The 21907-nt window shown below is 42.4% G+C and overlaps 2 protein-coding genes and 8 non-coding genes across 10 annotated transcripts; all 10 read left to right on the top strand.

Annotated features, from left to right (window-relative positions):
- Window positions 1-248: 248 nt before the first annotated feature.
- On the top strand, window positions 249-4522 carry psma3 (proteasome 20S subunit alpha 3). The gene is made up of 11 exons (XM_047017666.1): window positions 249-374; window positions 851-933; window positions 1182-1305; window positions 1500-1601; window positions 2080-2153; window positions 2342-2414; window positions 3033-3098; window positions 3222-3268; window positions 3452-3519; window positions 3848-3912; window positions 4284-4522. The coding sequence occupies exons 1-11, from the start codon at window positions 354-356 to the stop codon at window positions 4326-4328; spliced, it is 768 nt and encodes a 255-aa protein (XP_046873622.1). The 5' UTR covers window positions 249-353; the 3' UTR covers window positions 4329-4522.
- Window positions 4523-7036: 2514 nt separating this feature from the next.
- On the top strand, window positions 7037-7117 carry LOC124466562. The gene has a single exon (XR_006955960.1). It is a non-coding gene; the product is annotated as a small nucleolar RNA SNORD53/SNORD92 (small nucleolar RNA).
- Window positions 7118-7573: 456 nt separating this feature from the next.
- Window positions 7574-7654, top strand: LOC124466564. The gene has a single exon (XR_006955961.1). It is a non-coding gene; the product is annotated as a small nucleolar RNA SNORD53/SNORD92 (small nucleolar RNA).
- Window positions 7655-7959: 305 nt separating this feature from the next.
- Window positions 7960-8040, top strand: LOC124466565. The gene has a single exon (XR_006955962.1). It is a non-coding gene; the product is annotated as a small nucleolar RNA SNORD53/SNORD92 (small nucleolar RNA).
- Window positions 8041-8486: 446 nt separating this feature from the next.
- On the top strand, window positions 8487-8567 carry LOC124466561. The gene has a single exon (XR_006955959.1). It is a non-coding gene; the product is annotated as a small nucleolar RNA SNORD53/SNORD92 (small nucleolar RNA).
- A 302-nt stretch (window positions 8568-8869) lies between these two features.
- On the top strand, window positions 8870-8950 carry LOC124466569. The gene has a single exon (XR_006955966.1). It is a non-coding gene; the product is annotated as a small nucleolar RNA SNORD53/SNORD92 (small nucleolar RNA).
- A 3993-nt stretch (window positions 8951-12943) lies between these two features.
- On the top strand, window positions 12944-20399 carry LOC124465925 (AT-rich interactive domain-containing protein 4A-like). Its single transcript, XM_047017588.1, has 11 exons — window positions 12944-13005; window positions 14035-14084; window positions 14439-14549; window positions 15943-16008; window positions 16391-16481; window positions 16923-17002; window positions 17127-17224; window positions 18445-18577; window positions 18715-18794; window positions 18937-19013; window positions 19432-20399. The coding sequence occupies exons 2-11, from the start codon at window positions 14079-14081 to the stop codon at window positions 19689-19691; spliced, it is 1002 nt and encodes a 333-aa protein (XP_046873544.1). The 5' UTR covers window positions 12944-13005; window positions 14035-14078; the 3' UTR covers window positions 19692-20399.
- Window positions 15700-15780, top strand: LOC124466567. The gene has a single exon (XR_006955964.1). It is a non-coding gene; the product is annotated as a small nucleolar RNA SNORD53/SNORD92 (small nucleolar RNA).
- Window positions 16092-16172, top strand: LOC124466568. Its single transcript, XR_006955965.1, has one exon. It is a non-coding gene; the product is annotated as a small nucleolar RNA SNORD53/SNORD92 (small nucleolar RNA).
- Window positions 17999-18079, top strand: LOC124466566. Its single transcript, XR_006955963.1, has one exon. It is a non-coding gene; the product is annotated as a small nucleolar RNA SNORD53/SNORD92 (small nucleolar RNA).
- Window positions 20400-21907: the final 1508 nt, after the last annotated feature.

Raw genomic sequence — 21907 nt, forward strand, 5'->3', positions numbered from 1 at the left:
ACCAGAGAGCAGTAGAAGACCATCCATTACTCCATACGACTCTTACAAGCACACATAATTACTATTTCCACCAAAAACCGGGACTACTCGTGATATTCCATTTTCTCATACAAATACCGCAGCTTTGTTGTAGCGCCTGCCTTTGGAAATGTTTAGTAACACTGGATTGCTATTTAAATCGCATGGATTAATGCATCTTCGACGCCATCCAGTAGAGGCGGTATAGGCTATGGTCACGCTTGGCGCTGACAACAAAGCTATTTTCGTTGTTGGTGAATGACTGGGATGCGTTTCTGAAGGAACTGGACAGACATAGCTGTTTAACGAAGGGGTTTTGAAGAGAGTCAGCTACAATGAGTTCTATTGGAACTGGGGTAAGTTTAATATGAGAGTAGATGCGTTTGGTAGGTGAACGATAAAAAAAACATTAATCGTAGTTAAAGTCGGCTTTTCGGGACACAGCCAGTGCTCAGGTTTGCATGCGTTAGCGAGCTAGCAACTTTAGCCTGCTGCTGAGTCACTTGCATAGGCCATCATTTGCTAGCAGTTGCTATCCAAGTGAAATCGAAAGTCAGTTTTTTAGCTAACACATGCTAACTGGGTAGCTAATGTTAGTCCCCTTGCCTTGTTTGTTTGGAATACTCGTTCTACACTAGCTTGCTTGTATTCCCAAGTTTTTTTCTCTGTTTTTTTCCCTGTACTAGTTTGGTTGCTAACATTATTATGTAGCTAACTAGCTTGAAAGCTAGTAGTTGAGCGGTAACTATAATAGTCAAATTTGACAGTCCAGGACAAGGCTAAGTTATGTTATCACTGCGCCTGTTACTGACGTATTATTCTACCACTCCAGTATGACTTGTCGGCCTCCACCTTCTCCCCTGATGGGAGAGTGTTCCAGGTGGAATATGCCATGAAGGCAGTCGAAAACAGCAGGTGAGATATCCCATTATGTAGCTACCATGTCTATGTATCAGAATTGTATATAAGGCTGTGGTTCAGTGTAGTTTTAGTACACGTCTGGATAGAGGGCACAAGTCATGGGTGTAGTGTTCTGCATCTTTCTTTCTTGCCTATATATTGGAAGTGAACCATGGGTTGTGAGAAGTGAGGGCTTTAACTGAATGAAATTCAGAGGGAAAAAATGAATGAATCAAATCTTGTTTTTGTTTTCTTTTTTACAGTACAGCGATTGGTATCAGATGCAAGGATGGCGTTGTTTTTGGTGTGGAGAAGTTGGTTCTCTCCAAACTGTATGAGCAAGGCTCCAACAAACGCATCTTTAACATTGACAGACATGTTGGAATGGTATGACGATCATAATGTCTTTATGGCATGCACAGTTTCCATAAATCTCAATGAAGACAGACGTATAGGTTCTGTATGTAACTTTTTATTCAAGTCATTTCAATATAATAAATAACATGATTTTAGATAGGATGTTAATGCATAATCACAGACTGAAATAATACAATTTTCATGGAACTGTCTTCTGTTCTCAGGCTGTGGCAGGTCTACTAGCTGATGCCAGATCCCTTTCAGAGGTGGCCAGAGAAGAGGCCTCTAACTTCAGATCCAATTATGGACACGACATCCCCCTGAAGGTAAACTATACCCCTGCCCTGAATCTCTTTATTATCAACAGCAAATTCCAAAGAAGGAACAGTCGGCAGCTCGGATGTAACCAAATTAAATAGAATTTACTTCTCGGTGGACTTACAGTTCATTGGCTTCAGATTTCTAGATTTGTTACAACGTGAGCAAATTAGATCTGTTTTCTTCAATTTTATAATATGATCACAACAAATTAGAAATGTTAAATGACAGAATCAAAGTTGATTATGGATTTGTAAACAATTAATGAAACAGGTTGTTATTGGTTTTCTAGTTTCGGATTGTAAATTGGATGTGAAATTATTGAATGATGCATGTTTTTTTATCCGATATGGTGTACACCTGAGTCTGTTCTGACCGATGCACTGTATTATTTTCCATAAATTTAACCCTTATATAGTCTGTATTCTGAACTGAGCTACCTTGCTCCTTGAATGGAGATCAATTCCATGTACTCTGTCTTCACAGCACTTGTCAGACAGAGTGGCCATGTACGTCCATGCCTACACGTTATACAGTGCTGTCAGACCCTTCGGATGCAGGTAACAAGTGCAGTAGATCTATCCCTGCATGAACTCAAACCTCTCTTTGTTACAGGTCCTTATGTGGCCGTATAAACCACTCTAGTCGTAGTGTTCACAAACGGCGCATACCAACGCTACAGTTTAAATGAGAAATTTATGTTGGAATTACAGAACCTTTTCTGGGATTAACTGACTTTTCTCCTTAGCTTCATCCTGGGCTCATATGATCAAGATGACGGACCTCAGCTGTACATGGTGGATCCCTCTGGGATTTCATATGTGAGTTCTACTAACTGTAGCTCAAGTCATTACATTTACATTAAGTCATTTAGCAGAAGCTCTTATCCAGAGCGACTTACAGTAAGTACAGGGACATTCCCCCCCGAGGCGAGTAGGGTGAAGTGCCTGGCACAAGGACACAACGTCATTTTGCACCACCGGGAATCAAACCGGCAACCTTCTGATTACTAGTCCAATTCCCTAACCGCTCAGCCACCTGACTCCCTCATTACTACATCATTAGTAGTAACACTTTGTCAATGGTATTTGTAGACTAAAGCAAGTCTGTAACCAGTTACTAACCATCCACAAATCCTAATTGGTTGTTGCAACAGATTTTTACTGGTAGGTAGATTATATATACTGTTGTATGTTGATAGGTAGCCTAGAGGATCATTTTCTCCTACCAGCTGTGCTCAGTGATTGACTGCAGATCAAGAGGTTGCAGGTTTAATTCCACACTGTATAAAAGTTTATATTACGTGCATTACTATTATTATAACTCATAAAATAAAGGTTATTTTTATGTTGTGTAGTTGAGTATATGGAAATTAAGTGACATTTTCTTTTTATAGGTTTCTTGACATAATTAAACATGCCATTATTTGTTTTATCTAGGGTTACTGGGGATGCGCCATTGGGAAAGCCAAGCAAGCCGCCAAGACAGAAATCGAGAAACTTCAGGTACCGAATTTGATGGTTCCTGATGGGTCATCTCTCAATGACCTAAAGAATGTTGTCTCAATTTCACAATGTGCAACATGCTGCTAGTTTAATGTTGGTGTTTTGTCTTGTGTCTCCCAACAGATGAAAGACATGACCTGCAGGGAGCTGGTGAAAGAGGTTGCTAAAATGTAAGATCATAAACATGGACGTTGTTCAAAAGGATTCATTTTCCACAGTGAACACATGCTGACCATGACCTTGGCTTCCATACATATCTTTATGGAGAGCGTGACATTGAGCCCAGTTAAGCACTTGTTGGATTCTCACATCTAAATAGAACAAGATGTCAAAGTTTTGTCTCTGTCTTCCAGAATCTACATCGTACACGACGAGGTGAAAGACAAAGCGTTTGAGCTGGAGCTCAGCTGGGTGGGAGAGGGTAAGGCTCCACCTAATCCAGCGTGTTCACATATTGGCAGAATTCCTCTTTTATTGACTTTCAGAATTTGAACACAAGACAGTGTTGGCTTGGAAGCTTGTATAATCTTCTTCTACTGTACCTTAATTGATTGAAGTCTGAACTTCAACCCAACCTTCAGCATTGGCTCAACAGACAGCATTTTAGAATGTCTGCTTAAAATAAGTAGAAGTCATTTCTGTAGATGTGTGCAGTGCACTTGTATGTATTATTCCTCTGGACATTTACAAAAAATGCCCTGGCCTTTAGAACCCTATAAATGACACTTCTCATGGTCTCCCTTCACTAGTTACTAATGGACGCCATGAGCTGGTTCCCAAGGACATCAGAGAGGAGGCTGAGAAGTATGCTAAGGTAAGCTAGCTAGACAACTCATGTTGCTCTGTTCTGCAGTCTTGAGTCTGAATCTCACTCTACCAATCCCTACCCACTGTACAATAACTGAAACTCAGAGGTCTTCCTTCAGTTCTGCAGTTCTGTTATTTTCTCCTATACAGATTTAATTTGAGGATTGCACTCAGACTTTATATTTTAATGTCTTAGTAGGGAAGTAAGGAAAGAGAATGTGAAGATCTGAGGAGAGGCTTACTAGCATGAGTTAATATATAGAGACTGTACATTGGTCAGCATCAGTGTAAATATTCTAAATTATTTGTTGTAAATCTGTTGTACAAAATGGATGAGCTTAGTAGTGTCTCATCATTCTGTGTTCCTGCCATCCACAGGATTCCCTGGAGGAGGACGATGACTCTGATGAAGATAACATGTGAACTGGAGTGCTACGGTTTACACTCTTCATCACATACTCTCGCTCTCATTGACAGTGTGCTCTTTAAGAGACACTTGGATATTCTTTTGTATGTTTTTAAGTTCATGGACCATTCCTGTCATTTATTTTCTGTTAGGGTTTGATGGCTTTTGGACTTGAAATAAAAATGGAGGCAAACAACTGTTTATATTAAAAGGTTCTTTGGCATTTTTGTAAAAAAATAATGTAGTCACTTATAAGGTTCTGGAATGTAGTACTTAGAAATTCTACATCGGTGTAGAAATTCTACATCGGTGCACAAATGTTTAAATATTCTACAGCTAATACCATAATGAAACACATGAATGGATGACATGCTTTTAAGTTTGAAAGACCCCCACCCACATGACAAAATCTGTCTACTATGCTTGTTTCAATTCTGTTCACACAGCATGATCTGAAACGGAGGATGAGTTAGTGAGATTTGTTTAACTAACTGAATGGTCGTTAACAGTCTTCTGCATACCTAGATAACGACCCATTCATTTAAATCAGGTGTGTTGGAGCAGGGAAACATCTAAAACGTGCAGGACAGGGGGTACTTGAGGACCAAGGTTGAGAACCACTGGCCTAGACTAGCTGACCTGCTCACCATCTCCAGGCTGACCTTTTGGATTCTTCACAATTAAAACAACCACTAAACTAACTGACCATGGACACTGTAGTCTCTGACAGCCCAACACATTCTTTGTCAGTGAAAGAGTATGTCTGGGGCCAGACATCATCTGGCCATATGAATGACATGCAGCTCTATCCAGGGAGAGACTATGGTGGCCTTCATTTTCATTCCAACCTGGTGCATGTACACCTGCCCCTCAAGTTTATTATGAAGGTTAGCTCAAATCTTAGCTTTTGAACAGCAACGCAGCCAGTTGGCTAGATAAAAGGACGTCAAAAAACCGGCGTGTATCTTTTGAGATTGTGTAAACAGTGTGACAGCAACCCCCTTTAGGATTTACCTGCACATGCTTCCGGTGACGTAATTGACTCGCTTGTTCTGCCGTCCTACAAACGATACTAGGCGCCATTGCCTTCAGCTTTCTATCGACCTTTTCTGAGCTATTCCCCGTTTGCCTCCTTTAACGCAGTTTATGAATACTCAGATAACGGGCATTTACTTTATCCAATTCAGAGCTGTCGTCTTCGTAGGGATTACAAGGCAGAATATGAGTTGTGTTCGCCATACCCACAATCCAGCCTGTTCGATATACCCATAAGAAGGATGCCAGGTAGGCGGATCATCTTTGTGTAACTAGCCAATGACAGTCCTGGAAAGATTACCTGAATAGAGCGGCCAATCATGTTTCTAAATTAGGGACTTCGATCGTGATTCTGTTACTACGTAAGCTAAATAATGGATGTCCAATAAAGTTACGTCCATGAAAGCGCCGCTTTCATAACAACCAACCAGAAACGAAGAAAAAAGAGATCCTGTTTGATACGAAGCATCTGTAAACCAATCATAATACTTCCATCGGACTACCGCTGTCTGTGCAGCCAATCGGAGTTCGAAAAACACAGCCTAGGTTTAACAGCTTGTTCTTCGTGCATTCATTGCATCCCGAGCAAGTGGTGAGCAGCTGCGTCGTACGTATCATGTAAGTATCAAAAACATTCATTTTGTTCCTAAATGAAACGTAAACTTTCATGGGTTTAATCTGTATAATCTACTAGAACACTCAGAAAGTTAAATTATGGAAGGGTGGTTATCACATTTCCCGGTATTATAAGAAGGAGGTGGCTAGGCTAGGAATTGAATGGCAGTGGCTAACGCTACGTTAGTCAGCTTATTTTAACAGTGAAGAAATGTATGCGCCTTTTGTGAATCTGGATATTAAATAAATAATCCAAATATTATTTAATTGTCGCCCACCGCTTCTGATTGTAAATGAAGGAGAAGCCCAGGTTGACACGGGTTACCGGACATGTCTGACATGATGCAGCATGGCGAGCTATGATGGCGACGTAACAGTCACACTGCAAGCATGCGGGAAGGAGCACATGTACTAGTTAGCTTGTCTGCTTCGTTGTCCCCGTGCAACGTTCTTCTGGACATTAATTAAATAACTTTCACATGTGTTCTAGAATAACGAATTATTCGATTCCCATTTGTTTGAGATAGCAAACTAGACTAGACATAGCTACCTTTTCCACACTTTTGTGAATCTGGAGGGAGGGGGGCTGCATAGAGCTTGAAAATAATGCGTCAGAAGTAACTGGCTAGTCCGTTGGCCCGCTTTAGCCCATGTACATGTTTTTGAAAAAATAAGTAAGTTAAATCGCAACATTTACACATACATGAAATAAGCTTGCCTTTCTATTTAATCTGTCTTCCAGTAATCAAAATCTACCGAGCTGGACTCCCTCAGATAGCCTCAAAGATGAAGGTAAGTCACTTGGCTGAGCTCTGTTGAAAACAGCAGTGTATCCAACGCCTCTTTTTGCCTTGCAAGATGTTATGGGTAAAAATAGTCTGTCTGACGGTTTACTTTACATAGGTCAGTTAAAAACTATTGATATGCTTGACGTTTTCATGTACCCATCCATCCACCTTTGATTGTTTTTTACTTTAATCAACCGAGACTTGACCAGCCAACAAACGTTTTAAACAAAAATGGCAGTAGAAGACATGTATCACATCTATATTTTCTACACTTCACACCAGCAGGAGCAATATGATGATAATGAGAATGGTTTCGCAAACTTGACTGAAATCTTGTGATGTCATGTTTCTCTTGGCTATCTGATTGACCCGTACTAGTATTACATGTGTTATGTAGAATTAACTATGGCATTGATCTTTTGATTGATTTTTGTTGTTGTTCAGATGTTGAACCAACTGCCGCTAACCAACTCTGAACATTTTGGAACGCCCGTCATCGGGAAGAAGTCGAATCGCGGAGGCAGACAGTTATCGCAGGCTGTGTAAGTTGACCTTGGACAGTCCTGTGTCTCTATTGGTCTTGTACTTGTTTGTATGCTAAAAGAAGTATACTTATCTTTTAGAGAAGCTGTCTTCTTATGTTTAAGGTATTATTACAATTTAGGGATGTTTTCAGATTTACAGAAAAGTTGGGCGTGTTGGAATTCTTCCACTTGTTCAGTTAGGCATAGAGCAGACACTTATAAACTAGCCTACCTGTTAAGTGACAGCTTCACGGTTGAACATACGAAGGATGATTTATTTTTTACACTTCACACTAATGGGCAATATGATGATAATGAGAAAGGTTTCGCAAACTTGACTGAAATTTTGTGATGTCATGTTTCTCTTGGCTATCTGATTGGCTCCCACAACACGTGATCCATATAATCCACTATAAAATGTGTCCTTGAGTTCACAGTAGGCTCACCTCAAAGCCCCTTTGTTCAAATCTTGTATATACTCCCACACCTTGACTGAAATTTTACCTTTCATTTCTCCCTCTCTTGCCTCCTTCTTTTTGTCAGGTGACATTGAAAGAAGAGTCCACCTCACAGGTTGTCCAGGACAACCAGGTTAAAGGGCCGTTGGGGGTAAGATGCATCTTCTCTATCTAGAATTTGCAGGGTCGTGAGGATTTTTATTTTTTTATACATGTCACACCAACAGGGAAATATGATGATAATGAGAACGGTTTCGCAAACTTGACTGAAATCTTGTGATGTCATGTTTCTCTTGGCTATCTGATTGACCCTTAGTATTATTACATGTGTGATGTAGAATAAACTATATGGCATTGATCTTTTGATTGATTTTTGTTGTTGTTCAGATGTTGAACCAACTGCCGCTAACCAACTCTGAACATTTTGGAACGCCCGTCATCGGGAAGAAGTCGAATCGCGGAGGCAGACAGTTATCGCAGGCTGTGTAAGTTGACCTTGGACAGTCCTGTGTCTCTATTGGTTTTGTACTTGTTTGTATGCAAAAAGTAGACAGATCTTTTAGAAAAGCTGTCCTCTTATGTTTAAGGTATTAATATCTTGGGATGTTTTCAGATTTACAGAAAAGTTAGGCGTGTTGGAATTCTTCCACTTGTTCAGTTAGGCATAGAGCAGACACTTATAAACTAGCCTTGTCAAGTGAGCCTCACGGTTCAACATCCAAACTCTGATTTATTTTTTACACTTCATACTAATGGCAATATGATGATAATGAGAAAGGTTTCGCAAACTTGACTGATGTCTTGTGATGTCATGTTTCTCTTGGCTATCTGATTGCCTCCCACAACACGTGATCCATATAATTCACTAAAAAAATGTATCCAAGAGTTCACAAGAGGCTCACCTCAAAGCCCCTTTGTTCAAATCTTGTATATACCCCCACACCTTGACTGAAATTTCACCTTTCATTTCTCCCTCTCTCGCCTCCTTTTTGTCAGGTGACATTGAAAGGAGAGTCCACCTCGCAGGTTGTCCAGGACGACCAGGTTAAAGGGCCGTTGGGGGTAAGATACATCTTCTCTACCTAGAATTTCTGCAGGGTCGTGAGGATCTTTTATTTTTACACGTCACACCAACGGGGATATATGATGATAATGAGAACGGTTTCGCAAACTTGACTGAAATCTTGTGATGTCATGTTTCTCTTGGCTATCTGATTGACCCTTAGTATTATTACATGTGTTATGTAGAATTAACTATGGCATTGATCTTTTGATTGATTTTTGTTGTTGTTCAGATGTTGAACCAACTCTGAACATTTTGGAACCCCCGTCATCGTGAAGAAGTCGAATCGCGGAGGCAGACAGTTATCGCAGGCTGTGTAAGTTGACGTTGGACAGTCCTGTGTCTCTATTGTTTTTGTACTTGTTTGTATGCAAAAAGTAGACAGATCTTTTAGAAAAGCTGTCCTCTTATGTTTAAGGTATTAATATCTTGGGATGTTTTCAGATTTACAGAAAAGTTGGGCGTGTTGGAATTCTTCCACTTGTTCAGTTAGGCATAGAGCAGACACTTATAAACTAGCCTTGTCAAGTGAGCCTCACGGTTCAACATCCAAACTCTGATTTATTTTTTACACTTCATACTAATGGCAATATGATGATAATGAGAAAGGTTTCGCAAACTTGACTGATGTCTTGTGATGTCATGTTTCTCGTGTTGGCTATCTGATTGACCCCTACTATTATTACATGTTTTATGTAGAATTAACTATAGCATTGATCCTCACACATAGATTTTTGTTGTATTGAGTGTTGTGTTAAGTCAGTCCAACTGAATGCAACACAATTTTAAAGTCAGATAAACATGATGAACTCACTAGCACACGGGACGTTCTGTACCCTCTGCACTCGGTTCTGTACTTTTTGATATTTGTCTCAAATGTTTAACGTCTATAGAGCGTCTCTCTAAACATGCCTGTGGGCCATTCAGTAAGACATAAATGACACGTTGATCAACAGTACTGTAAACATGCCAGCAATAGCCACATGCTAGTTCATCTCAGTCTGTTCTCACCCCTCGACGATGGTCCCTTTTTTTGGGACCCTGTGACGACCCTGAGACCGTTTCCATCTTGAGCCGTGACTGATCCAACCAGTATTGCCCTAACTCGTGTGTTTGTTGTCTGTAGGTTGCGTCTCTCACCTGCAATGATGACCTAGCTGTCAAAAAAGACCATTGTTTAGTGAGATCCTTTGCAGACTCCAAATTGTAAGTGTTTTACATAAATGTCCTGTCTTTTGAGAAAGCAATTTGTCTGCCATTTCATTTGGAAATGTGATTTTGAACTGAGCTACCTTGCTCCTTGAATGGAGATCAATTCCATGTACTCTGTCTTCACAGCACTTGTCAGACAGAGTGGCCATGTACGTCCATGCCTACACGTTATACAGTGCTGTCAGACCCTTCGGATGCAGGTAACAAGCGCAGTAGATCTATCCCTGCATGAACTCAAACCTCTCTTTGTTACAAGTCCTTATGTGGCGCCGTATAAATCCCTCTAGTCATGTACATTCCTCTCACAAGTGTTCACAAACGGCGCACACCAACACTACAGTTTAACTAAGAAATTCCTGCTGGAATTACAGAACCTTTTCCAGGATTAACTTATTTTTTTAATCCTTTTGTAACAACTACACAACATAATGACATTAAGCCCAGTTAAGCACTTGTTGGATTCTCACATCCAAATAGAACAAGATGTCAAAGTTTTGTCTCTGTCTTCCAGAATCTACATCGTACACGACGAGGTGAAAGACAAAGCGTTTGAGCTGGAGCTCAGCTGGGTGGGAGAGGGTAAGGCTCCACCTTATCCAGCGTGTTCACATATTGGCAGAATTCCTCTTTTATTGACTTTCAGAATTTGAACACAAGACAATTTGTTGTCTTGGAAGCTTGTATTATCTTCTTCTACTGTACCTTAATTGAAGTCTGAACTTCATGTGTTTACAACAAGCTAACCTTCAGCATTGGTTCAACAGACAGCATTTTAGAATGTCTGAGTTTGTTCGATGCAATATGAGTGGCTTAAAATAAGTATAAGTAATTTCTGTAGATGTGTGCACTTGTATGTATTATTCTTCTGGACATTTACAAAAAATGCCCCGGCCTTTATAACCCTATAAATGACACTTCTCATCGTCTCCCTTCACTAGTTACTAATGGATGCCAAGAGCTGGTTCCCAAGGACATTAGAGAGGAGGTTGAGAAGTATGCTAAGGTAAGCTAGCTAGACAACTCAAATGCTCTGTTCTGCAGTCTTGAGTCTGAATCTCACTCTCCACCAATCCCTTCCCACTGTACAATAACTGAAACTCAGAGGTCTTCCTTCTTCAGTTCTGCAGTTCCGTTATTTTCTCCTGCACAAATTTAATTTGAGGATTGCACTCAGACTTTATATTTTAATGTCTTAGAAGGGAAGTAAGGAAAGAGAATGTGAAGATCTGAGGAAAGGCTTACTAACATAAGTTAATTTATAGAGACTGTGTACATAGGTCAGCATCACTGTAAAAATTCGAAATGATTTGTTGTATATCTGTTGTAGAAAGTAAGTGAGTTAAGTAGTGTCATCATTTTGTGTTCCTGCCATCCACAGGATTCCCTTGAGGAGGATGATGACTCTGATGAAGATAACATGTAAACTGAAGTGCTACGGTTTACACTCTTCATCACATACTCCCACTCTCATAGACAGCGTGCTCTTTAAGAGACACTTGGATATTCTTTTGTATGTTTTTAAGTTCATGGACCATTCCTGTCATTTATTTTCTCTGTTGGGTTTTGATGGCTTTTGGACTTGTAATAAAAATGGAGGCTACTAATACTGTTTATCAAAAGGTTCTTTGGCATTTTTGTAAAAAAATAATGTAGTCACTTATTAGGTTCTGGAGTGTAGTACTTGGGTACACTTCCAGTTTATTATGTTTGTGAGAATTCTGAAAAGGAACCATCCTAATAAGTATAAACAATCAAAACGAGAAATTCTACATCGGTGCACAAATGTTTAAATATTCTACAGCTAATACCATCATGAAACACATGAACGGATGACATGCTGTTAAGTTTGAAAGACCCCCCACATGACTAAATATGTCTACTATGCTTGTTTCATTTCTGTTCACACAGCATGATCAGAAATGGTGGATGAGTTAGATCTGTTTAACTAGCTGACATGCTCACCATCTCCAGGCTGACCTTTTGGATCAACCTTGAGTCTTCTCTGTTAAAACAACCACTAAACTAACTGACCATGGACACTGTAGTCTCTGACAGCCCAACACATTCTTTGTTAGTGAAAGAGTATGTCTGAGGCCACCCTGGGGCCAGACATCATCTGGCCGTATGTATGACATGCAGCTCTATCCAGGGAGAGACTATGGTGGCCTTCATTTTCATTCCAACCTGGTACTTTTACACATGTCTCAGCCCGTCAAGTTTATTGTCAAGTTCAGCTCTAATCTTAGCTTTTCTACAGCAACGCAGCCAGCTGGCTAGATAAAAGGAAGTCAAAAAACCGGCGTGTATCTTTTGAGATTGTGTAAACAGTGTGACAGCAACCCCCTTTAGTCTTTTACCTGCACATGCTTCCGGTTACGTAATCGACTCGCTTGTTCTGACGTCCTACAAACGATACTAGGCGCCATTGCCTTCAGCTTTCTATCGACCATTTCTGAGCTATTCCCCGTTTGCCTCCTCTAACGCAGTTTAAGAATACACAAATAACGGGCATTTCTTTTACCCAATTGGGTGCTGTCGTCTTCGTAGGGATTACAAGGCAGAATATTAGTTGTGTTCGAAATAACCACAGTCCAGCCCGCTCGACATACCCATGACAAGGATGCCAGGTAGGCGGATCATCTTCGTGTAACTAGCCAATGACAATCGTAGAAAGATTATGACTGAATGGACCGGCCAATCATGTTTCTAAATTAGGGACTTCGGCCGGGATTCTGGTACTACCGAAGCTAAATAATGGGTGTCCAATGAAGTTACGTCCATGAAAGCGCCGCTTTCATATCAACCAACCAGAAACGAAGAAAAAGTATATCCTATAGAATACGAAGCATCTGTAAACCAATCATAATACTTCCATCGGACTATCGCTGTCTGTGCAGCCAATTGGAGTTCGAGAAACACAGCCTGGGCTCAACAGCTTGTTATTCGTGTATTGCATTGCATCCCTAGCAAGTGGTGAGCAGTTGCGTCGTACGTAGCATGTAAGTATCAAAAACGTTCATATTATTCCTAAATGAAACGTGAACTTTTATGGGTTTAATCTGTACAATCTACCACAACACTCAGAAGGTTAAACTATGGAGTGGTGGTAATCACATTTCCCGGTATTATGATTATAAGAAGGAGGTGGCTAGGCTAGGAATTGAATGGCAGTGGCTACGTTAGTCGGCTTGTTTTTGCAGTGAAGAAATGTATGCGCCTTTTGTGAATCTGGATATTAAATAAATAATTCCAGTGCACATACTTTTTTGTTTCATTGTCGCCCACCGCTTCTCATTTAAATGAAAGAGAAACCCAGGTTGACACGGGTTACCGGAACTAAATGGCTACTCATGATAGCAAGGTTTAAATCGCCATATCGAGAAACTATTCAGCCAGCCAGCAAGGTTAGTTGGCTAGCTGGCTAAATTTAGCCCGCGACTTGGGAGTAATCTTATACTGTTCTTTTGCTCTAGAAAACACCGATATTTCATTCAGGTTATGTTAAGAGGTGGGAGCCAACATGTTGGCTAACATAAGATGACTGAAGCTACCACACATTTCTTTCCAGCTGCTGTGTGTATTTCACGGGCAGTTTGTAATGAGCCAGTGTCTGACATGGTGCAGCACGGCGAGCTATGATGGCGACGTGACACAGTCAGACTGCGAGCAAAGCGGGAAGGAACACACGCACTAGCTAGTCTGTTTTGTTGTCCCCGTGCAACGTCCTTGTGATTTGCGAACGTTGGACATTAACTAAAGAACTTTCACATGTGTTCTAGAAAAACTAATTATTAGATGACCATTTGTTTGAGAAAGCAACCTAGACCTAGCTACATTTTCCACACATTTTTGTGAATCTGGAGGGAGGGGGGCTGCATCGAGCTTGAAAAGAATGCGTTAGAAGTAACTGGCTAGTCCGTTAGCCCGTTTTAGCCCATGTACATATTTTCGACAATATAACTAAGTTAAATCGCAACATTTACACATCCATTAAATAAGCTTTTCTTTCTATTTAATCTGTCTTCCAGCAATCAAAATCTACCGAGCTGGACTCCCTCAAATAGCCTCAAAGATGAAGGTAAGTCACTTGGCTAAGCTCTGTTGAAAACAGCAGTGTAGCCGACGCCTCTTTTTGCCTTAGCTTGCAAGATGTTGTGGGTAAGAATTGTCTGTCTGACTGTACCCTTTACATAAGTCAGTTAAAAACCATTGATATGCTTGACGTTTTCATGTACCCATCCACCCACCTTTGATTATTTTTTCCTTTAATCAACCAAGATTTCTCCCAGCAAACAAACCTTTAAACAGAAATAGCTGTGTTATTAAGTTGTTATCTTGTTATAACCCTTTATATTGATGTGTAAGATTAGGAAATTGAATATCTGACCTGTCAATGCAGTCTAGCAGTAACTGAGATGTCTCTTTCCTTCAGGCAGCGGATGAGCCTGCCTACCTGACCGTGGGGACGGACGTGAGTGCTAAGTACAGAGGAGCCTTCTGCGAGGCCAAGATCAAGACTGTTAAACGTATGGTGAAGGTGAAGGTAAGGGGAAACACACTATCATGGACACGTGAAGCATAATTCCTTAAAAAACAAAAAAAAACTTGCTCAGTTGACAATGTATCAGCATATCGGAGAAGCACATAGTGTGTAAACGCTATCCTTTCTCGATAACCATCACGCGACAACCATAAGTGAGACACAACACGATTAATGTGGTATGGCTGATAGTTCTGTCTATTTTTACCGATAGACAGAGAAAATGTCATGCCTAGTTCCAGAATGCCAACTGGTTACTGTGGTTCAGGGGTGCGGAGCTTCAGATCACTTTGACATTGTCCTTTACTCTGTCTGCAGCTCAGTGTACATAGAGAGTTTCCTTCTTCTAAGTTATTCATCCAGTTTAAGGTGACAGTAATGATACATAAGTGAACCACACCATTACTATATCTGGTTAATAAATCTTCCAGGAACAGCTGTCAAGCAGGGACTTGTTGTCTGAACAGTTAGTTTCAGGAGGCGTCCTGTTCTGTGCAGATCCTATAGAGACATAGCGAACTTGTACTTGGATCAAAAGGTCAGTCTTAAAAGTTTACACAGTGAACCAGGACTGAACCAGCTATTTGTGCACTTGCTGTTGGTTCTGATGTGATTATTTAGGATGCAGATTGCCTAGCTGTAGGATCTGCTTCTTAGACAGCTTCCTGTTTGTGGCCTGTACAGGGTTTTTTAGGGTTTACAGTACCCCCCCATAAGCAGTAGTCATAAGCAATAGTCTGTCAGTGAGTCGGTACTGCTAGCCACATAAAGGCCAGGTGTTTTGTCGCTTGTATTCTCCACTGTTCTGCTGTGCCTAGATGGGCCATTATTACTGTCACAAGGGCACAGCCATTGACCCTCTTCTCTCACAGAATGTCAGAACAATCAAGAGTGTTACAGGAAGCAGATTCACAACAGTGTGACTCAGCTGCTTCGTGTCAGCCCCCAAGAACCATGGAAAGTTGTCTAATAGTGGGTTTAGCTGCAGTACACGAAGGTGCACATTGAGAGCCACACAGAACTCTGTGCCGTTGAGCTCACACTCATTTAGAGGGACCCAGAAGGTACAGCCTTAACTGTGACATAACTATCATGGTAAGCTCTCAATTAGTGAAGTACAGAAGTCATCGATTACCGTTTCACACCAGCAGGAGTAATATGATGATTATGAGAACGGTTTTGCAAACTCGACTGATGTCTTGTGATGTCATGTTTCTCTTGGCTATCTGATTGGCTCCCACAACACATGCGATCCATATAATTCACTATAAAATGTATCTGAGTTCACAGGAGGCTCACCTCAAAGCCCCTTTGTTCAAATCTTGTATATACCCCCACACCTTGACTGAAATGTCACCTTTCATTTCTCCCTCTCTTGCCTCCTTCTTTTTGTCAGGTGACATTGAAAGGAGAGTCCACCTCGCAGGTTGTCCAGGACGACCAGGTTAAAGGGCCGTTGAGGGTAAGATGCATCTTCTCTCCCTAGAATTTCTGCGGGGTCTTGACAATTTTTTTTCTTCTTTTTTTACGCTTCACACCAACAGGGAAATATGATGATAATGAGAACGGTTTCGCAAACCTGACTGAAATCTTGTGATGTCATGTTTCTCTTGGCTATTTGATTGACACCTACTACTATAATTACATGTTTCATCATTTGCGTTAAGTCATTCTAACTGAATGCATAACACAATTTTAAACATGCATGTCTTCAGCTGAACACCCTGTTTGCCCCTCCTTAAGCATCGTGAATATTTCTGCAAGGTCGTGAGCGTTTATGCGCTATTGTGAGCATTTTCATGTTCCTTAACTGAACGTCCCACCTCCTCCTCTCCCCCCTGCAGGTGGGCTCCACAGTGGAGGTGAAGACCACAGAGGGCGTCTCCAGCGAGGCAGTTATCGGTAAACTCACAGATGCCAGCTGGTACACCGTGGGTAAGTAACCAAACACGCTGGGCAGAGGCGGCAGAAGTTCATTTCTGAACAGTAAATGTGACAGCTGTAGTCATATTTAAGGTTTCTGTACATTTCAAACAAAGTTTGTTTCCTGGCTTATCTTCCTAAGTATCATCCTTGGGTCATCTGGCCAAATACCAGATCTCCACTAGCAGGTGTCCGTATAGTTTGTCAGTTAGAGTTCCACCCCTGTTTACATTTAGTCATTTAGCAGACGCTCTTATCCAGAGCAACTTAGAGTAAGTACAGGGACATTCCCCCCGAGGCAAGTAGGGTGAAGTGCCTTGCCCAAGGACACAACGTCATTTTGCACAGCCGGGAATCGAACTGGCAACCCTCTGATTACCAGCCCTCACTGCTTAGCCACCTGACTTGCTGTTGCTTCAGGTCTGACGTGGAGCTGTGTGTTTTGTGTTCTAGTGTTTGATGATGGGGATGAGAAGACACTGCGGAGGACCTCCCTGTGCCTGAAGGGGGAGAGACACTTTGCAGAGAGCGAGGTGAGGGAAGCCCCATCCTATCAGCACCCCGTCCGCTGGACGCATCTCCAGTCTGGGGGAAGCGTGGGGGAACATCTGACGCGTTGAGTTACACTGTCTTTTTTTGTTTGTTGTTGTTGTCCAGACGTTGGACCAACTGCCGCTAACCAACCCTGAACATTTTGGAACCCCCGTCATCGGGAAGAAGTCGAATCGCGGAGGCAGACGGTTGTCGCAGGCTGTGTAAGTTGACCTCGGACAGTCCTGTGTCTCTATTGGTCTTGTACTTGTTTGTATGCAAAAAGAAGTAAACTTATCTTTTAGAGAAGCTGTCCTCTGGTCTAACAAGCAGGATCTTCAAGACTGGCTATCATAATTTTTTATTTTCTGTCAGAGGGGGGAAGCATGGAGCAAGAGTCTCCCTTGACCTGCTTACAGACAGATTCACAGACAGTAGAATGACATGTTTTTCAGACATTTGTTTGTCGCGTCAAGTCTTTCACACTGAAATGAGCATCTGATGGTTGTTGTAGTCAGATTCTTGCTGGATTTTCTAGAAATCTCTGCCTGTCTTTGGACTGAATTGACCTATGAGTTTGAGAGCTTGCATTGTATAAAGCATTAGAACTCCTTGGAGTGAAATGAGGAATGGAGACAAACGCATCAATATCGGAATATAAACTGAAGCGAGGCACAGCTTCATAATTTTCAGAATAGCGCAAAACATTTGATAATGCATCCCAAAGAAATGTGTTTATATGAATTGTAAAGCAAGAAAGGCTTTTACCTTTATGAACCTTTTTACGTTTTAGGTAATATATAAATATTTTGGGATGTTTTCAGATTTACAGAAAAGTTGGACGTGTTGGAATTCTTCCAGTTCAGTTAGGCATAGAGCAGACACTTATAAACTAGCCTTGTCAAGTGACAGCTTCACGGTTGAACATACAAACTCTGATTTTATAGAAGACGTGTATCACATCTGTATTCCTATATTTTTACACTTCACACCAACGGGAAATATGATGATAATGAGAACGGTTTCGCAAACTTGACTGAAATCTTGTGATGTCATGTTTCTCTTGGCTATCTGATTGACCCCTACTATTATTACATGTGTTATGTAGAGTTAACTATAGCATTGATCCTCACACATAGCTTTTTGTTGTGTTGTGTTATAAGTCAGTCCAACTGAATGCAACACAATTTTAAAGTCAGATAAACATGATGAACTCACTTGCACACGGGACGTTCTGTACCCTCTGTACTCTGTTCTGTACTTTTTGATATTTGTCTCAAATGTTTAATGGTCTATAGAGCGTCTCTCTAAACATGCCTGTGGGCCATTCAGTGAGACATAAATGACACGTTGATCAACAGTACTGTTAACATGCCAGCATTAGCCACATGCTAGTTCACCTGCAGTCGGCTCTGGTTTCACAGTCTGTTCTCACCCCTTGCAGAGCGGATGATGAGAAAGAGTCTTCCTCCAGCGAGGAGGAGGAAGACGACAAGAGGAGGCTCAACGACGGCCTGCTAGGAAAAGTGACCAGCGTCCAGATTGGCTCTGACAGGACTTCCTGGTACATAGCCCTGGTGAGTCACTTCCTGTCCAGGACATGCTCCCTGGTCCCTTTCTTTTTTTGACTCTGTGACGATGCACCTTTACTCTCTTTTTGAGCTGTGACTTTTCCAACCAGTATTGCCCTGACGCGTGTGTTTGTTGTCTGTAGGTTGTGTCTCCCAGCTGCAATGATGACCTCGCTGTCAAAAAGGACCAATGTTTAGTGAGATCCTTTGCAGACTCCAAATTGTAAGTGTTTGATATAAGCGTCCTGTCTTTGAGAAAACAATTTGTCTGCTATTTCATTTGGAAATGCGAAAGTACATACGACTGGGAACAGAGGGGTATGAGACTGTTTGTACATCATGACTGAACTATTTCTCTTCCCCAGTGTTACTGTTGCAAGAAAGGACATCCATGAAGTAAACCTGGACAGCATCAGCAAGCAAGAGTTTTCCACCAGGAAAGGTAAAGTTCCAGATCGTGCACTTGAGTTAGGTTTTAGAACAGAATGTTCATACGCAACGTGAAATTTAACCTGCCTGTCTGCTTGTCTCCAATCCTGACTGTTTCTGTCTCCTCTCCTTCTCCCCCTCTACCTCCCCCCTGACCCTCCTCCCCTCATCTCCCCCCCCTGACCCTCCTCCCCTCATCTTCCTCCCCCCTGACCCTCCTCCCCTCATCTCCCCCCCCTGACCCTCCTCCCCTCATCTCCCCCCCCCCGACCCTCCTCCCCTCATCTTCTTCCCCCCTGACCCTCCTCCCCTCATCTTCCTCCCCCCTGACCCTCCTCTACTCATCTCCCTCCCCCCTGACCCTATTCTCCTCCCCTCATCTCCCTCTACCTCACCCTCCTCTGCTACCGTCTCCCCTGCTCTCCTCTCAGGGTTGGAAGGGGCTCAGAGTTTCCTGCAGACCAGGCTGGTGCCAGAGAGCTGGAAGATGGACATGAGTGAGATCCTGGATTCCTCCAGCAGCGATGAGGAGGACGCGGAGGGCAAGGAGAGCGAGGAAGAGGAGGAGGAGGAGGAAGAGGAGGAGCAGCATCAAGAGGAGGAGGAGAAAAAGAAGAAGAAAGCAGTGAAAGAGGAGGTAAGACCCAACTACAGTTTATGTGAAGAGTCTCCCAAAACGTGGCAGCACTGATCGTTGTCTTGGAAGTTGACTTCCTGTTGGCTACTGTTTGCGGTCTCGAGTGTTGGCCAGCCTTGATTACGTTTTGTTTGTAGCTGACGTTTAGATGAGTTGGGGGTGGATCTAACTGTTTCACACCACTGTAATAATGTTAGCAGCAGTGCTACTATAAATCTACTTGTTATGCCTGGAGAGCTAGTGTCATCCTCACTGTTGACTCTGTGAAAACAGGAAGTGGAAGCGGTCTTCACTTTATCTTAAAGGGATATTGCGCTGTAAAATCCCATTATCTTGCTACAGTTGAAAAGAGAGAGTGCCTTTAATCAGTCAGGGGCTTAAATGTCAGAAAGCTCTGTTGTGTTGGCCTACTCCAGTGCCCAGTGTTAGTTAAAGGGGACAGTTCAACCCCAAATCTCAAATTCATATTACTCAACGGGTATAGTTCGGTAGCCTGGCTCTGCCCTCCTACGTACTTCCGCTCAATTTAAATTTTGCTTCTGTACTAGGTCTGGCCATGAGGTACGTAAGTCAAATGTCTCCGGTAAATTTTCTACCGGCCAATCAGCGAACAGAGAGAGTGGCTGAGAACAATGACGTTGATGTTGTGCGCTAGTTTCTGTAGTGCCGTAATTCGGTCGCATTCGGTCCGTTGTTGCAACACTGCCGAATATCCATAAGCTAAAGCCGGAGCAAGAACAAGTTTTGCTGAGTTTTGTTGGTGGCCATGATGTTGTGGCCCTCCTCCCCACGGGGTTCGGGAACAGTTTGATTTTCCAGCTACGGCAGCCAGCTCTGTTACAGTAATGGTGAAGGAATTGGCTAAGGCGATCGCTAGCGATTGGTTATGGCAGATCAGACTGGTTCTGGGCAGATCCAATAGTTTTAAACTTCGACAGAGTACCCGTCTACAAGGAAGTCAACGCTTGTCAATGGATCGAGCCCAGACTCTATGTACAAATGAAATGTACGAGAGTCTGGTTAGGACCAGGCTAATAGTTCGGTAGAAAGAAAATAATTCTTACATTAAACTGCTCACAAGTTCTGTGGATCGTTTTGAGAAACCTGGTCATGATTTCTGGAAAGAGACATTGCTGTCAAGTCTCACAAATACCTATTTGGGGGGGAAATCTTAGGGCTAACTGTCCCTTTTTAAACCTAACTCCTAGCTTCCTTAACACCAGATAGTGTCTTCAATCCATGAAGCACAGAAGCAAGCCATTGATGCCCCTGGCTGCATTCCTCAGTGTGGCTGTGACACGGTGGACACTGAACCACCGTTGGCGAGCCAGCCTGGTGAATAGGGCCCCAGCATGTGGGAACCCTCCCCGTCCGCCCCGACGACAACAATGGTTCATTCTTCCTGCTCCTACGACTCCCACAAATGGCCATTCGTGTGTGGCTTCCGACTCCGTTCCCATGGCAACCCCCAATGCCTCGCTGCAGTGGCAGTGGCTACTTCCTAGCGTTTCAGAGAGGTGCTGTGTGGGGATTGGCCGATGGCCAGTAGGGGGGTGTGGCCAGGCCGGGTTCCTTTTGGATGGCATGCTTTCAGTTCCGATGGCTTCTCTAATCTGGTCCAGTCACAGCAGGGGAAGGAATGCTGCCATTGCAGACGCAGATAGAACATGTGCTTCTCTACAGCTGTTCCATCATTCTGCTGCTATTTCTCCATGTCAGTTTAGTGATTCCTATGAAGACCATGGTTTAGCATGGTTTGCTGTACGCTAAACAGGATAAGTAGGATCAGCTTGGGTATGGTGGTGTAGCTTTGGTGGTGGAGGTATTTTAGGGACTATGGGCCATGTGTTGTTCACATGGTTCCTGGGTATTGGCTTACTGTATTCATGCCCATCCATCTCCAGTCATATCCACAACGTTCCCCTGATTCTGTGTGTAGGCAGCCCATTGTATCCCAACAAGGACAGAATATGTGTTGAGAGTTATGCATTAAGTCACTTGACTTTGAAACAGTTTTTCCCAGTTATTTAGTTAACCCCTTGTAATGCTCAACACCAACGAACGAGGAATCAACCAGCACCACCTTTGAACGACCACCACTGCCTAAATGTTGAACAAACACTGGTGTAACGTGAAGATGGCATGAACTAGGAGGTTGCTATGCAACGTCTTGGCCGAACATCTGCTACATCTTCCTCCGTGTTGCTGTTAGGTCTGCCTGTGTTAGTCTCCACAACAACTCATAGCAACCATCACTAGGCTGGCCCAGT

This window comes from Hypomesus transpacificus, chromosome 3 (assembly GCF_021917145.1).
Source record: "Hypomesus transpacificus isolate Combined female chromosome 3, fHypTra1, whole genome shotgun sequence".
Taxonomy (NCBI): Eukaryota; Metazoa; Chordata; class Actinopteri; order Osmeriformes; family Osmeridae; genus Hypomesus; species Hypomesus transpacificus.